Source organism: Heterodontus francisci, chromosome 23 (genome assembly GCF_036365525.1).
Source record: "Heterodontus francisci isolate sHetFra1 chromosome 23, sHetFra1.hap1, whole genome shotgun sequence".
Classification (NCBI taxonomy): domain Eukaryota; kingdom Metazoa; phylum Chordata; class Chondrichthyes; order Heterodontiformes; family Heterodontidae; genus Heterodontus; species Heterodontus francisci.
In genome coordinates, this window is record NC_090393.1 from 67,790,722 (window position 1) to 67,808,316 (window position 17,595).

Sequence of the window (17,595 nt, forward strand, 5' to 3'; positions counted from 1 at the left end):
TGAGTTGTTTAACAGATCGTCTATCACTGCAGCACAGCAAGCTGATCCAGAGATATACCAAATAGTACAGACGACTCTGTCAGAAGCTGAGGTGAAAGGAGTACCGGAAGGCTATTATATGGCAAACAGGGTTTTGAGGAGGAAATGGAGACCGTCTCATAGACCTGCCGATGAAGACGGGACAGTTGCTGAACAGATAGTGGTACCACCTAAATATCGACAAGGATTATTAAGGTTAGCACACGACATTCCTTTTGCAGGAGATAGGGAAATTCGGAAGACCAAATCACACATAAGCCAACATTATCACCGGCCAGGTCTTACAAAGGATGTGAGACAATTTTGTAGGACATGCCATACCTGTCAAATGGTGGGAAAACCACAACCAAACATAAAACCAGCACCACTAGTTCCCATACCAGTGATTGAGGAACCATTTAGCAAGGTATTAGTAGACTGCGTAGGATCCTTGCCAAAAACAAAAGCTGGACATCAATACATACTTACTACCATGGATATGGCCACTCGATTTCCAGAAGCCATTCCTTTGAGGTCAATTACTGCTAGAGTAGTGGTAGAAAAGTTAACCCAATTCTTTACAAGATATGGATTGCCACTTGAAGTTCAATCAGATCAAGGTTCCTATTTCATGTCTAGGTTATTTCAGCAAGTGATGGGCAGTTAACAGTTGAAATCTTCAGCACATCAACCACAGTCACAGGAAGCTTTAGAGAAATTTCACCAGACTCTCAAAACAATCATGAGAACATACTGTCATGAATATCTATATGACTGAGATAAAAAAAACTAGACTTTCTTTTATTTGCCACCAGACACTCATCGAATGAGTCTACAGGCTTCAGTCCTTCTGAATTGGTTTACGGACATGAAGTAAGAGGTCCTCTAAAACTTATAAAGAATAGATTCTTGGAACAAAAGAATGAATTGTCGCTATTAGACTATGTATGCGTTCCAGGAAAGGCTCACAAAAGCTTGTGGGGTGGCTCAGGAACACCTTAAAGCATCCCAAGCCAATTTGAAAAGATGGACAGACAAGAAGACAAAAGCCCATTATTTTCAACCAGGGAATGAGGTATTCGTGTTGTTACCATCACAGGGAGAACCATTAAAAGCTCGGTTCAGTGGCCCATATAGAGTGATCAAAATATTGGGTACGGTGGATTACTTGATTGACACCCCTGATCGCCGGAAGAACCGGTTGTGTCAAATTAATATGTTCAAATAATATTACCGCAGGGAGGAGGATAAGCCAGTACAGGTATGTCAGGTAATCGGGACTGTTGAGAAGGAAAAGGACAGTGAGGATGAGGCAGAAGCAGGCCTAGGAAATTCTCAGATTGAACCTCCAACTATCCAATTAGCGAATACAGAATGGCTAGGAAAATTAAACAATAGGCTTAGAGGCAAAACAGCGTGAAAACCTAACCAGGGTTTAGACAACATTTCAAAACATTTGTAGGGATAAGCCAAAATATACAACCTTAGCCACACATGATGTGGGTATAGGGGGGACCATTCCTTTAAAACAACACCCTTGTCACTTAGGTCCAAACAGACAGGCCCAAGTGGAAGCAGAGGTACAATGCATGCTGAAGGGCAGCTTAGTTGAACCTAGTCAGGACAGCTGGAATTCGCAGATGGTCTCGATACCTAAACCTGGTGGGACGGCTCACACTTGCATAGACTCTAGAAAAGTCAGTGGTAAAGAAGGCAGACTCCTACACAAATTCTTATTTAAAGGACTGTATGGACAGAGTGGGCAACACCATGTGTCTTAAAGAAAAAAATGTACTGGAGGGATACTGTCAAATTCCTTTGACAACCCAGGATAAGAAAAAAAATCAGCTTCTAGTACACCAGACAAGATTTGCCAGTGTCAAGCGATGCCACACAGGTTAAGGGGTACTCAAGAAACTTCTCAGAGAATAGTGAACCCAGTAGTGGTCAGTGCTCCTAGCTCTGCAACTCACCTGGCTGAGGTGATGGACAATATGGACACTTGGAAGGAAAACACGAAACAACTGGAAGACAATCCTTGGAAATTTGAAATGGGTTAATTGGGACAATCTTTTTGCAAATTTAAAGCCGAAAATGTTCTGGTGGAGCTTGTTACTGTATTGTACCATTTTAGAGAAAAAATGTTAGCTTTTTTTTCAATTTGTATTTTTTACACAATGTACTGAAACGCATATCAGGAATGGTGTTTCATTCCACCACGGGCAGAGGTGTTATGATCCTGTAGATTTTTTTTCTGGGAAGAATGCGGTGTACCTTTAAGGCTGGAAAATGAGCAGTACTACTTTAAGACAACAAGCTGCAGAGACTGAGTCAAAGAATGCATTCTTATTGCCCTGGGATACAGCCACTCAAAGACTGAGGATCGTGAGATACATTGTTGCCAACTGACGTTTGAAACTAGCTGAAAAACTGGCTTTTGAGACACAGTTAACAGAGACAGACACAGACTGTCAGCCAGCATATACTGAAGGAAAAGAGGGCTCTCTCTTGGTTTATTTAAACCCTATTTATTATATTCTCAGAATTCTGATGTCAAGCCAGATTAATTTATTAAAAGAAAATAACTAATTCCTTTAATTACTTAAATGTAAATGTTGAAATTCATCTCTGGAAAAGAAGACCATCAATTCAACTGCTGAACTAGACTACAGATTGTTGTACTGTTGAAGAACCGTTTTTTTCTCTTCCCCCATCGGATGGCTGTGAGGACTTCAAGCAACCTTGGACTATTCCACATTGGAAGATTTTACTTCGGCAAATACGCAAGGATACTAATTTTTTCTATTTTAAATGTTGTTTATGTGGAAGTGAGCAGAAAGGCATGGCACTATGCTTGATGGGAAATTTAGCCAAGTTAGGAATAAAAGCTTGCTTTTATAGGATAAGGAACTAGATCAGCAGAATTTAGCATCTGTATTGAGAACGGAATGTGCTGCTAATGTGCCGCTAACCTGTACTGTTAACCTCAATAATAAGTATGTACTACGAACGGAATGTGCTGCTAATGTGCTATTAACCTCACTGATGGGTTAAACAAAGAGGTATAGCACGAAGCTGAGTTGTACCGCACTGATTGGTTAAACAAGGAGGTATAGCATGAATCCTAATGTATAAACGATAGTATCTGTATCACGGGCGTGCACTTACTCTGGTGGACTCGACAGACTCCGGTGGAGTCAGTGCCGCTGTATCAGAGTAAGTCCGCCGGCGACTGCGTAAATAAAGTAATTGATTTTACCTACGCATCCGACTCAGTATATTTACTGAACCAGACTGAGGGCAAAAAGAACTCGAATCTTCATTTTGGTGTCAGAAGTGGGATCTCAACAGACGACCGCCGATCATCAGCGAAATCAGAATCAGACTAGTCTTGGACGGAGAGAGAGGAAATGGGCCCCCGACGTGAGTAGTTGAACAACGACCATGTCGGTTTTCCTCTGTCCCGTAGTCCGATAAAAGTTTGATCACTCGCTTATGGTCAGGTAAGATCGTCTGGACGAGATCAATGATCAGTCTGGCGGATTAGAAAAGACAAGGATCAGTCGATGTAGGTACGACTGAGGGTCACTCAGGTTCAGTCGTTTAGTTTAGACTACGGCTGATGGGACTGAGGTTAAAGTTTTATTTTTTTTGAGGTCAGGTTCAGTCGTTTAGACTAGACTACGGCTGAGGTAGGGGCTCCGGCCCTGAGGTTAAAGTTTGATTAAAGTAGGTCGTATAGGGTACGGCTGAGGTAGGGGCCCCGGCCCCGAGGTTAAAGTTTTATTTTTTTTGTAGGTTACCCGGTGGGAAACTGAGTTTTATTTTTGTAGGTTACCCGGTGGGGAACTGAGTTTTATTTTTGTAGGTTACCCGGTGGGGAACTGAGTTTTATTTTTTGAGGTTCGAATAAGGTAATTTGTAAGTAACTGTTTAGACAATAAATTGTAAGCAACTTTAACTCTTGGACTGTAGGGGCGAACAACGCAGTTCAAGAATAGTTTGTGATAATGGGAAACTGTTTAGATAATACAAGTGATCCATCCTGTCCATTACAAGTACTGTGTGATAAGTATCCGAATAAAGGGAAAGACTTCAGACAACTATCGGCAGCCTTAAATAAGAAATTAGGAGACCAATGGCCCTTAGGGGGGACAAGAGACTTGGGAGCAGCTAAAAAAATCCAAGAAAAAATCTGGAAACAAAATAAAGGGAATAGGGCAAAAGAATTAATTCGATTATGGAAACAATATTGTCAGGAGGAAAGAGATAGAACCTTCCTATCAAGTTGGCAAGAGAACGCCCTCAAATTAGGAATACCAATTAGTGAAGGAGGAACCCAAAAGACTCTAGAAATTCTAAAAAAAGAGTGCGCATATAGAAAGAGGAGACAAAAAGAAACAGAAACAGTTGATAAAAGTGGACTACGTAGTTCAATGGTTGGCCTTGTGTTGACAGAGGTAGACGATGATTTAGACAATTGGACACTGGTTCATGACGAAACCTCTATGTCACTCTCATCATTTGACTATGAATCAGACTAAACGCTCCGACAAAAGCAAGCCTGTCTCTGAAAAACCAATGCCAACCATCCAAGACGTCATAAGGTTACAGGAGGACGCTCCTGATACTGATAAACAATTGTGGGAAAAACTGGGTTGTAAATATTGTAAATATGATTCTGTATCTTGTTTATGGACCATGCCAGCGAATCAGACTTGTATGCCTGATGCGCTGGCCTTGTGGGTTATTGAATGTGTACACTTTGCAACTCATTGTGGAGCCCAAGGGACCAGCGATTTGCTGTTGGCCACTTGGTGGCACCCCAAAATACAGATGCTGGCTCAAAACATAAGTAATCGGTGTTTGATTTGCCTGCAGCATAATACCGGCAAGGGAATCCCATGTGAATGGGGAAAAACCCCTCTGCCCAGTGGTCCCTTCGAAACGCTCCAGATGGATTACATTGAGTTGGAAAGATTTCAGTGTTATAAATATGTAAATAGGTGTTAGTGATTATTGATGTGTTTAGTAAGTGGATCGAGGCATATCCAACCACTGATAACAAAGCCGCTACTATAAAAATTTTGAGAGAAATCATTCCCAGATATGGGATACCGGCTCAGTTAAGTTCTGATAATGGACCCCACTTCATTGGTCAGATCAACAAGGAATTCTGCCTTCAACTGGGAATACGCCAACAGTTGCATTGTGCATATAGGCCACAGGCCGCTGGACTAGTTGAAAGAAGCAATCAGACTCTTAAAACAAAGCTGGCTAAACTAAAAGCAGAAACTGGGCTAACATGGCTTACATTACTCCCCATCGCCCTATTCCAGATGCGGGTTACGCCAGCAGGACCAGCTCGACTCTCTCCCGCAGAGGTCATTTATGGAAAGCCCCTACGAGCCCCCTGGAACCAGAATGTTCCCAAATCGGTCCAGTTTCACCATATGACTGAAGAAATGACCAATTATGTCTTATCCCTGACGAAAGCCCTAAAGGAACTCCATTCACAGGTCAAGATGGCCCACCACGATCTACCCTTACTGACTGGCCCGTCCAAAGTACAACCTGGAAGTTATGTAATGATCAAAAACTGAGTAAGAAAAGGGTTGGAGCCTCGATGGGAAGGGCCCTTTCAGGTCCTACTCACCACGCCCACTGCAGCTAAAATTGAAGGGAGGAGTGCTTGGGTCCACCTGCACCACTGTAAGATTGTTAGCCAATAAATTATTAAGAAAGATTGTTAACCTACTCCTATCCCCAGCACTGTTCCCTACAGGTATTAAAAGGCGACGAGCCAAGATGAAGACCATCCTGATTGTCCCCTGCATGGTTATGATCGGAATCCTCTCGGCGAAAGGGACGAAAAACGCCTGTCGTCGCAACCAGCCTCAAGACATCTTCCACCTGTGCCAGGATGATGTCTTCCATTGCCCCCATCCACGGAGACAAGGAGTCGGCTCATGGAACGTGACGGGATTGGCCGAAAACGATGGACTGCTGCTGAGGCGACCCAACCAATCTAAACGATTGAAATGACAATTTGTATGGACACTGCCTTGTTTCCGGACTAAGTGTAAATTTGATTTTGTATGCAAAAGGGCCACCCAAGCATAGTGCCATGCCTGGCAAAACCCCCAAATCTCCATTAAAAGAATCCAAAAAAACCAAAGACCATGCCATGCAAGGTGACCCTTCTGGATGGCGCAGAATTTGAGTGTGAAGTGGAGAAACGTGCCAAGGGCCAAGTGCTGTTTGATCTGGTCTGCGAGTACCTCAACCTGCTGGAGGATTATTATGGGTTGACATTCTGTGACTCTGAAAGCCAGAAGAACTGGTTGGACCCTTCAAAAGACATAAAGAAACAAATCAGAAGTGGCCCTTGGCATTTTGCATACACAGTGAAATTCTATCCCCCAGATCCAACCCAGCTCTCTGAAGATATCACAAGGTATTACCTATGTCTGCAGCTGAGAGATGATATCTCTGGACGACTGCCTTGCTCTTTTGTTACACATGCTCTATTGGGTTCATACACTGTGCAGGCAGAACTGGGAGATTATGATCCCGAGGAAAATGGACCTGACTATGTTAGTGAGATTCGCTTTGCACCAAATCAGACAAAAGAACTCAAAGAAAGAGTGGCAGAACTGCACAAGTCCTACAGGGGCATGACACCAGGAGAAGCAGAAATGAACTTTTTGGAAAATGCTAAGAAGCTGTCTATGTACAGAGTGGACCTGCATCATGCAAAGGACTCTGAAGGAACTGATATCATGCTTGGGGTGTGTGCGAATGGGCTTCTCATCTACAGAGACCGATTAAGAATAAACCGTTTTGCTTGGCCCAAGATTCTCAAGATTTCATACAAAAGGAGCAACTTCTACATTAAAATCAGACCTGGAGAATATGAACAGTTTGAAAGCACCATTGGTTTCAAGCTTCCAAATCACCGAGCTGCCAAGAGACTCTGGAAAGTCTGCTTCTCCCCTGAGCCACCTCCAAAGGGATTTCTTGTAATGGGTTCAAAGTTCCGTTATAGGGCCGTACACAGGCTCAAACAAGGCAAGCCAGTGCTTTAATTGATCGTCCAGCACCATATTTGGAACGCTCCTCAAGCAAAAGATATACAATGTCACGGAGTCTAGATGGAGAGTTTTTCTGTCCAGCTTCAGTTGGGGAAAATCACGATGCACTTTTGAAGGAGTCAACAAAAGAAGCAAGCGAGACTTCAAGGACAGAGACTCCAGACACCACACAGTCAGACAGCAAGAAATCCTCCCAAAAATCAGAAAAAAACGATGAAGTAACCACACCAACAAAAATTAAAGAAATGAAGTTCCTGGACAAATCAGAAGATGTACTATTGAAACATCAGGCCAATATCAATGAACTAAAACAGACTTTACAGGAATCTACTGCTATTAAGCGAAGTCACAGTGACCGGGAAAAGAAATTAACTACTTCTCCATCTTCATCGAAACCTAAAGACAAAGAGCAGGAGGAGTCTGAGAAGCTTAAAGAGACTAAACCTGCTGCTCATGAATGTGCCTTGGAAGACAGGGAAGTAAAACCTTCACAGGAGGCTTCAAAATATCCAGGGAAATCACCAGTAAAAAGGGAGACGCTAGAAGATACTGTTACTTCAGTAAATATCACACAGAGCACTGAACCAAAGCAGGAACTGCAAATGAGGTCCATGGTAGCCAAACAAGAATCTGAAGAAGTTATGGAGCAGATGCAAGAGCTTGTGACCCAGACGGTGACAAAAGAGACAGGTGTGGAGGTTGAACACAAACACCCAAACATCCCTACAGATTCCTCAGGACATAGTGAAGCTGAGAAAGAATTTACAGTACCAGTTAAGTTGAAGAGGTTGACGGAATATTGGAAGTGAAGAAGTTACCAACACAGCTACCCCTGAAATTAATGTCAATGCTCTGCCTGCCAAAAGTATAGAAAGACAGCCTGCTCAAGAGGATGGGAAGGAACAACTCAAAAGCATTGACCGTGAACCAGAAGGCTCTCAAGAAAAACCTCAAGAGGAGGGTATTATAAAAACAAAAACTGGACTGCCAAGTGATGTATCTACTGTAAAGACAACTCATTCCCCATTACCTCAGACTCACAGTGGATCTCGGAGAATTGGAGGGATTGGGCCACAGGAGGATCCCTGGTGAACACCTATGCCGGCTGCAATCACAGCTTATATACAGACAGAGGATATTTCTTCTTCTTTAATGGTATAGCCACCAACATCTTATCGCCTCCGTTCCCGAGACAAGTCGCCATCGGAACCCTGGTCCCCACCACGGTACCCTGCCCCTCAAAATGGAACCCTCACAACAGGCTGGTGTACCGGGAGGCATCAGCAGAGTTTTGCAAAAACTGGAAGAAACCCCCAATCTTGGGACCAACCCGAGGACATTCGGCAGGATGGGGGATTCTCAGTATGGTTACGATAGGAGGCGTAGGGGGTGACTTAGCTGCGAACAACCGTAATTACTTGATCTGTGGCCTTACCATCCTGGGGAATGCAACATTGGGAGCTCTTAAGGCGATAACGGAGGAATTGTCCGAGATGAGATTGTTTACCATGCAAAACCAGTATGCCCTTGACTACCTACTAGCCCGCAAAGGAGGGGTATATGCAATAGTAAAAGGGAAATGCATCATGGGAGTCCGGGATCAAACTGCGAACATCACTAAATTTATTAATCACATTCGAGACCAACTAAACGATCTGAAAGACCCTGGCTTCTGGGGAATGTGGGGATTCGGGGGATGGACAGATTGGATCATAAACATGGCCATGTATTTGGTCGTTGGGATCGTTTGCATCTTTACAGGCATAGCCATTATCAAATGCGTCCTGGGACGAATGCAGGCAGCTATGGAACAAATAGGTGCCTCAAGAATCCTAGTGGTACGCACTCACGAACCAACCACCGGCGATGCAGAACTACAGCAAGAAATGGAGTTACAACGGAAAATCCTAATGGACGACGACTAATAGGACAGGAGAGACTGGTGCAGGAAGAGTACTGAGTGTGGAGAGAGAGAGTACTGATAGAGAGAAGGTTATCATAGAATGATAAGAGGAGGGAATGTGGAAGTGAGCAGAAAGGCATGGCACTATGCTTGATGGGAAATCTAGCCAAGTTAGGAATAAAAGCTTGCTTTTATAGGATAAGGAACTAGATCAGCAGAATTTAGCATCTGTATTGAGAACGGAATGTGCTGCTAATGTGCCGCTAACCTGTACTGTTAACCTCAATAATAAGTATGTATTACGAACGGAATGTGCTGCTAATGTGCTATTAACCTCACTGATGGGTTAAACAATGAGGTATAGCACGAAGCTGAGTTGTACCGCACTGATTGGTTAAACAAGGAGGTATAGCATGAATCCTAATGTATAAACGGTAGTATCTGTATCACGGGCGTGCACTTACTCTGGTGGACTCGACAGACTCCGGTGGAGTCAGTGCCGCTGTATCAGAGTAAGTCCGCCGGCGACTGCGCAAATAAAGTAATTGATTTTACCTACACATCCGACTCAGTATATTTACTGAACCAGACTGAGGGCAAAAAGAACTCGAATCTTCATTTATATCTTAGTAGTGTTTAAGAATTTAGTTTTTCTAATTAAACAGTTAATTTGATCTAAAGACACCTGGCTTGGTTAGTCCCATTTGGGGGTTAATAGATGGTACAATTTGGCTAAATCTTTCTTTAATTTGGAAAGTTTAAAATGATATGTTAGGAAATCTGTGGAGGAATGGGACTGAATCAACAATGTGTTGTTCCCACCACGATCAGAATCGTATATTTTGATTGGGGTTTTGACTTGAGCGGTCGGTCGTAACAGCTGCCGAAATCAATGAAAGGAGGCAGTACACACTTGATGGACTAAAAATTGATAAAGAGGTATCAGAAAGGCTGGCTGTACTTAAAGTTGATAAGTCACCAGGACTTGATGAGATGCATCCCAGGATGAGGTAAGTTTTTTTTTTAGAATTAGAACATTACAGCGCAGTATAGGCCCTTCGGCCCTCGATGTTGCGCCGACCTGTGAAACCATCTGACCTACACTATTCCATTTTCATCCATATGTCTATGCAATGACCACTTAAATGCCCTTAAAGTTGGCGAGTCTACTACTGTTGCAGGCAGGGTGTTCCACGCCCCTACTACTCTCTGTGTAAAGAAACTACCTCTAACATCTGTCCTATATCTATCACCCCTCAACTTAAAGCTATGTCCCCTCGTGTTTGCCATCACCATCCGAGGAAAAAGGCTCTCACTATCCACCCTATCTAACCCTCTGATTATCTTATACGTCTCTATTAAGTCACCTCTCCTCCTCCTTCTCTCCAACAAAAACAACCTCAAGTCCCTCAGCCTTTCCTCGTAAGACCTTCCCTCCATACCAGGCAACATCCTAGTAAATCTCCTCTGCACCCTTTCCAAAGCTTCCACATCCTTCCTATAATGCAGTGACCAGAACTGCACGCAATACTCCAGGTGCGGCCTCACCAGAGTTCTGTACAGCTGCAGCATGATCTCGTGTCTCTGAAACTCGATCCCCCTACTAATAAAAGCTAACACACCATATGCCTTCTTAACAGCCCTATTAACCTGGGTAGCAACTTTCAGGGATTTATGTACCTGGACACCAAGATCTCTCTGGCCATCTACACTACCAAGAATCTTCCCATTAGCCCAGTGCTCTGCATTCCTGTTACTCCTTCCAAAGTGAATCACCTCACACTTTTCTGCATTAAACTCCATTTGCCATCTCTCAGCCCAGCTCTGCAGCCTATCTATGTCCCTCTGTACCCAGTATTTGCAAAAGCGCTGGCCATAATCTTCCAATCCTCTTTAGACACAGGGCTGATGCCAGAGGACTGGAGAACAGCAAACATTATAAAAGCAAAATACTGCAAATATTATACCCTGCTCAAAAAAGTGTGAAGGATAGGCTCAGCAAATACAGGCCAGTCAGTTTAACCTCAACAGTGGGAAAGCTTTTAGAATTCATATTCCGGGACATAATTTGCAGTCATTTGGACAAATGTGGATTAACTATTGAAGACCAGCACAAGTTTATTAAAGGGGGCATCGTGTTTAACTTACTTGATTGCTTTTTCTGATGCGGTAACAGAGAGGGTAATGCAGTTAATATAGTGTGTATGGACTTCCAAAAGGTGTTTGATAAAATGCCAAATAACAGGCCCGTCAGCAAAGTTAAAGCCCAGAAAACAGAGAGTAGTGGTGAACGGTTGTTTTCTAGACTGCAGGAAGGTGGGGTTCCCTAGAGGTCGGTATTAGAAAAACTGCTTTTCTTGATCTATATTAATGACCTAGACTTAGACATGCAGGGCACAATTTCAAAATTTGCAAATGACACAAAACACAAAGTATTGTGAACTGTGAGGAGGATAGTGATAGACTTCAATAGGACATAGACAGGCTGGTGGAATGGGCAGAGACACGTGGCAAATGAAATTTAATGCAGAGAAGTGTGAAGTGATGCATTTTGGTAAGAAGAATGAGGAAATAAAGGATACAATTCTAAAGGGGGTACAGGAGCATAGAGACCTGGGGGTATATGTGCACAAATCGTTGAAGGTGGCAAGGCAGGTTGATAAAGCAGTTAATAAAGGATCCTGGACTTTATAAAGAGGCATACAGTACAAAAGGAAGTCATGATGAACCTTTATAAAACAGTGGTTCAGCCTCAACTGGAGTATTGTGTCCAATTCCAGGCACCACACTTTAGGAAGGATGTGAAGGCATTAGAGAGGGTGCAGTAAAGATTCACGAGAATGGTTCCAGGGATGAGGAACTTCAGTTACGCGGATAGATTGGTGAAGCTGGAGCAGTTCTTCTTAGAGAAGTTCAAAATCATGAGGGGTCCAGACACATTTAGATAGGGAGACACTGTTCTCATTGGTGGAAGGGTCAAGAACCAGAGGACATCAATTTAAGGTGATTGACAGAAGAACCAAAGATGACATGAGGAAAAACTTTTTTTTTTAAACACAGCAAGTGGTTAGGATCTGCCATGCACAGCCTGAGTTTAGTGGAGGCAGACTCAATCATGGCTTTCAAGAGGGAACTGGATAATTATCTGAAGAGAAAAAATTTGCAGGCATACAGGGAAGAGGCAGGGAAGTGGGACTAGGCGAGGTGCTCTTGCAGAGAGCCGGCAAAGCCATGAAGGGCCAAATGGCTTCCTTCTGAGCCTTAACTGTTCCATAGTAGGAACATAGTAGCACAGGAGTAGGAGTAGGCCATTCAGCCTGTCGAGCCTGCTCCGCCATTCAATTAGATCACGGCTGATCATCTACCTCAATGGCACTTTCCTGCACTATCCCCAAATCCCTCAATGTCATTCATACCCAGTTATCTATTGATTTCTGTTTTGTACATGCTCAATGATTGAGCTTCCACAGCCTTCTGGGGAAAAGAATTCCAAAAATTCACCACCCTCTGAGTGCAGAAATTCCTCCTCAGTCTCAGAATAAGCGGTCGGCCATTTAATTCTGAAATATCGCCCCTGGTTCTAGACTCTTGTAAGTTTCAATTAAATCACCTCTCATACTTCAAAACTCGAGAGAAGACAGGCTCAGTTTCCTCAATCTCTCCTCAAAAACAATCCCACTATCCCAGGGATTAGTCTCTTAAATCTCTGTTGTATTCCCTCTATGGCAAGGATATCCTTCCTTAGATAAGGAGACCAAAACTGTACACAATACTCCAGGCAACAGTCTCACCAAGGGCTCTATACAACTGCAGCAAAACTTCTTTACTTCTGTACTCAAAACCCCTTTCGATGAAGGCCAAAATACTATTTGCCTTACTAATTGCTTGCTGCACCTGCACGCTAGCTCTTAGTGACTCATGAACAAGAACATCCAGGTCCCTTTGGGCATCAACACTTCCCAACCTCTCACCATTTAAGAAATACTCTGTCTTTCTGTTTTCTCTACCAAAGTGGATCAGTTCACATTATATTCCATCTGCTATGTTCTTGCTCATTCACTGAGCCTGTCCAAGTCCCCTTGAAGCCTCCCTGCATGCTCCTCACAACTTACATTCCCACCTAGTTTTGTGTCCTCAGCAAATCTGGAAATATTACATTTGGTCCCCATATGCAAATCATTTATATTAGATCGTGAACAGCTGAGGCCCCAGCACTGATCCTTGTAGTACCCCAATAGTGACAGCCTGACAACCTGAGAATGACCAGTTTATTCCGACTCTGTTTTCTGTCCGTTAAACAATTATCAATCTATGCCAGTATATTACCCCCAATCCCACATGCTCTAATTTTGTTTGCTGACCTCCTGTATGGAGTCTTATCAAAAACCTTCTGGAAAATCCAAATACACCACATCCACTGGTTCTCCTTTATCTATGCTACAAATAGCATCCTCAAAAAAATCCAACAGGTTTGTCAAACGTGATTTCCCTTTCATAAATCCATATTGACTCTGCCCAATCATATTATAAAGGATGTGATAACCAGATACTAATAATAGATTCTAACATTTTCCTTACTACAGACATTTGATACTGTTCGGGGGCCTATAAAACACTCCCAGTGTTTTCTTTCCCTTGTTGTTTCTTAGCTCTGCTAAAACTGATCCTTCTGATTTTCTGAGCTAAGATGCTTGCTCTCTCCATCTTTATCCGCCACCCCATCCCCATTTTTCCATTTTACCTATCCCTTCCAAAAGTCAAGTATCCTGGAATATTTAGTTCACAACCTTGGCCACTCTGCAATCATGGGCTAGATTTTCAAATCAATAGTCAGGAACCAGAAATGGGAACTTGTTCTGGGTCCCAATCCCACATGGTATGCTTTTGGCACACCCATCGCAATCTTAATGCTCCAGCTAATTAAAGGCCAGGTGGCCAGCTCACTGTCCAATCAGGGACAGCAGGCGGGCTCCCGACACTGAATGGCCAATGAGTATAGTTATCCTTTTTTTTTAAAAAGACACTGCTGCCTGGCCATCATCCTGGAGGGGCAATTCTTCCAAGGGACGGCAAGCAGCCACAACTCTAACTGGCTGTTATGGGTCAGGGCAGGCTCACATCATCCACATTTCACTCATTGTTATGAAGGTGCTTTTGTTTTTGTTAAAAATATTTTTTGAAGGAATTTATAGTTAAACTGAATAAACGTTGGATCAGGTTTTGTTTTCAAAGAAAGCCATAAAGGAGGCTCTGAAGTAACTGGTGGCAACAATGTTACTGATTGTCACATGACAAGTTAAAAATAGAACAGAAACCCTGGTAACAGGGCCAGAGCGTCCCTTGATTGCACAAGCCCAGTAGTAGTAGCAGCAGAGCACCTGGGATGGACAGAAAACTACAAGCTTTTTGGTTTTGGGTCAGTGTGTGTGTTTTACTTTCTGGAGTGAGCGGCACATAAAGTCAAGTTTGTTGAAGAGTAAAAAGAGAGGAGCACAACCCAGCTTGGTTTTCCAATATCTCCAAAGGACCCTGAGAAGTCTACTGTGTCAATTCATCTAGTTTCCTGTCTTTGAAGAAAGTCTGCTAAAAATAATTCTCAATGCCGCCTGAAAAGAACTGTTCTGGAAGATCCTAGTGACCTTCGGCCCACCGAGTCTGTGCCAACCATCAACCACCCATTTATACTAATCCTACATTAATCCCATATTCCCTACCACATCCCCACCTTCTCTCAATTCTCCTACCACCTACCTACACTAGGGGCAATTTACAATGGGAAATTTACCTATCAACCTGCAAGTGTTTGGCTGTGGGAGGAAACCGGAGCATCCGGCAGAAACCCATGTGGTCACAGGGAGAACTTGCAAACTCCGCACGGGCAGTACCCAGAACCGAACCTGGGTTGATGGAGCTGTGAGGCTGTGGTGCTAACCATTGCGCCGCCCCAGAACTGTGTACTCCGACTGTATGCCAGTTTTGGAACAACATATCTCATCTGTTTTCAACAAAAATTAGCAAGTAATCGGTCCAATTTATTTTGTCTGTAACAGAGCTCTGAATTTATAAAAATCCGGATTTTTTTGGTTAACCGGTGTATATATGTGTGTGTGTGTGTGTGTGTGATTGGGACTAAGGTGAAAAAAAAGGGAACTTTAAAAAAATTTGATCTGTGTGTTTATATTTTACTCCATTACTAGTTAAGGCTTGTTATATTAAAAAAACTGAATTTTGTTGTTCATTAAATAAACCTGGTTCGTATGTTCTATTCTGGGAAAAATAGAGTATAAAACTGACCGTATCGATAAGTGGGAAGATTTATAATACGTTGTGACCTGTGGAGAATTGGGACTAGAATAAACAGTGCACTCCTCCTGCCTCGGTCGTAACAGCATTCAGATATAGTGCCTTTAGCTTTCAGTTCTGTTTTTTTCCCTGACATCACCTTAGTCACAAATGCCCTATTAGCTTCCTCCCTTCCTGACCCACTCGTTTAACCAAATCGCTATTTTAAATTAACTTTAAAGTAAAACAAATGTCACTTTTCCTCATACTGCTTATTCAAAACACAGGACCAACTGTAAATCTCAAAAATACTTTCAGCTAAGTAAGTAGAAAAGTCCCATGAAATGTACTGATACTTCAAGTTGAGCTCAGAGAGCAAAAGATGCTTTGCAAAATGTCACAGCACCAAAAGAGTTGCCTTACAATAGCATGCAGTGACTACAAGCTATATTCACTAATTTACATTTTCATAGTCGACTGAATGGAACTGTGGCAGTTGATCCCCCAAACACTGGTTAAATAATCTGATGTTCTATGTAATCAGAATTTATCTGACTTATTCAGTCATCGTAAACGAGGGGCCCTAAATCCATAATAATGTGAAACAAACAAGCAGTCTGACCATTTGTGCCAATGTTTATGGAGAGTGGAGGATGGGAATCAAGCACCGAGAATGCTGAAGTTGCCAAAGTGCAAACAAATTTCACACTTTAAAAAGTTAATAGCAAACAAGTTTAACTCATTTCATAAATAAATCACTTAAGATTTCAATAATGTGTTACTTTGGTTTACCAAAAGCTGTGCACAACTCCAGAAGTAATACTTGACAGCAACAATAAGTTAACACCAGATCACCTAGAGTGGCTCCAGCCAATTGAAATGTATTGTACTCCTTCCTGATCATTTAAAGTCAGGTTTACACTATTAGAGCTACCAAATAATTCTAATAAAGTAAGTGGAACAGAACAGCAAGCAAACTTTATCTCAGAACAAAATTTCAAACGAAGAATAATGCAGTAATTCAAATAAATGGAGCGGATTCTAACTGAATTTACACAAAGGGTTTACTTTGAATCTTGATGTCAGCAACTTTCTATTTATTTTCTTTCCAGTTATTAGTGAATTAAAAATAAAAATGCTGGAAACACACAGCGGGTCGGGGACAGGACAGGTTCATGTTTGGGGTAAAACCCAAAGCGTTGACTAGATCTGTGAATGACCGACCTCTTACACCTTGATAATCTGATTTGTTTATTCAGGGCTTTTTAATTCACATTTCCAGGTATGCTCATTATTATAATTGCAGTCGGGGCCTGGGAGATCTGCAGACAGCCAGTTTGCCTCACTGGGACACACAAGGCCCTCTGATGGCTGCAACCCCGCCCGCACATCAACAAACAAAAAACTGCCCGCCCAACCTTCCATCCCGACCCGCACCTCCACAAACAAAAATCCGCACGCCCTGAGGCGCGCGTGCGGTGTACTTTGGTACGAGTGGCCAAACCGTTCCCTCTCGCACCGAGATCACCGCCGTACCGAACCCCGGAATGAGCCGAGCATCCCCATCCCATAACCAGCCAAGACGGGAGGCCAATCCCAAGCAGAGGCCGAGTTTCCATCAGTATCCTGAATATCCCTTACCGCTACAGAATTGCCACTGCGACTCCTCTGCTGACTGGAGCCCTGCGCCTGCGCCTCTCACACCACCCTGCGAGTATGCGCACCGGCGGCCCGCACTGCGCATGCTCCTTGCGGCGCTCTCTGGCGAGCACGTGCCTACTGGCCCGGGACACGAGGCGGAAGCGCGTGATACCAGTGGCTTCAGCGCAAGGGGCTCTTCGACTGGGTAAGGCATCGTAGCTAACCCGCATCCGCACCTTCCCGCAGGGATAGTAATCAGAAGCTGTATTTCAACCGCACCCAGAATTGCTGCAGCTAATTCCAGTGCTCCTGTTGCCCCTTGTTCAAATTAACAGAAATTTGTGTTTCATTTCAAATTATTGATAAATTATTCATCATTTCCATTGCTGCCCTCCCGTAAAGTTATTGCACGTTTTATTTTCCTTTCTGATAGATAAAAATGCAAAGTACCATTAAGGCATCAGCTGTGGCTCAGTTGGGAACGTTTTTGTGTCTTGAGTCAGTAGGTTGTGGCTTCAAGACCCACTCCTGGATTGAGTACAAAAATCCAGAAAAACTGACAGCCTAGTGCAGTTGAGGGAGTGCTGCACTGTTGGAGGAGCTGTCTTTCAGATTAGATGTTAAACCAATGCCCTGCCTGCCCTCCCAGGTGGATGT

The 17,595-nt window shown here is 43.2% G+C and overlaps 1 protein-coding gene and 1 pseudogene across 11 annotated transcripts in view; one reads left to right on the forward strand and one right to left on the reverse strand.

Annotated features, from left to right (window-relative positions):
• Positions 1-17,001, reverse strand: part of specc1la (sperm antigen with calponin homology and coiled-coil domains 1-like a) — a 575,263-nt gene extending 558,262 nt beyond the window's left edge. For 9 of the 11 annotated variants that reach the window (XR_010977306.1, XR_010977305.1, XM_068055452.1 and 6 more), the window contains exons 1-2: positions 16,939-16,994; positions 3,278-3,553 (exon numbers count right to left, since the gene is read on the reverse strand). Coding sequence is in view for 7 of the 11 variants with exons in the window: in XM_068055452.1 (XP_067911553.1) it covers positions 3,278-3,285 (8 nt within the window). In the remaining 4 variants the exon portion in view is untranslated. Of the gene's footprint in view, positions 1-3,277; positions 3,554-16,938 lie in introns of all 11 variants that reach the window. The other 2 variants (XM_068055453.1, XM_068055454.1) reach the window with 2 other exon arrangements.
• Positions 6,166-8,204, forward strand: LOC137382935 (band 4.1-like protein 1 pseudogene; annotated as a pseudogene).
• Positions 17,002-17,595: the final 594 nt, after the last annotated feature.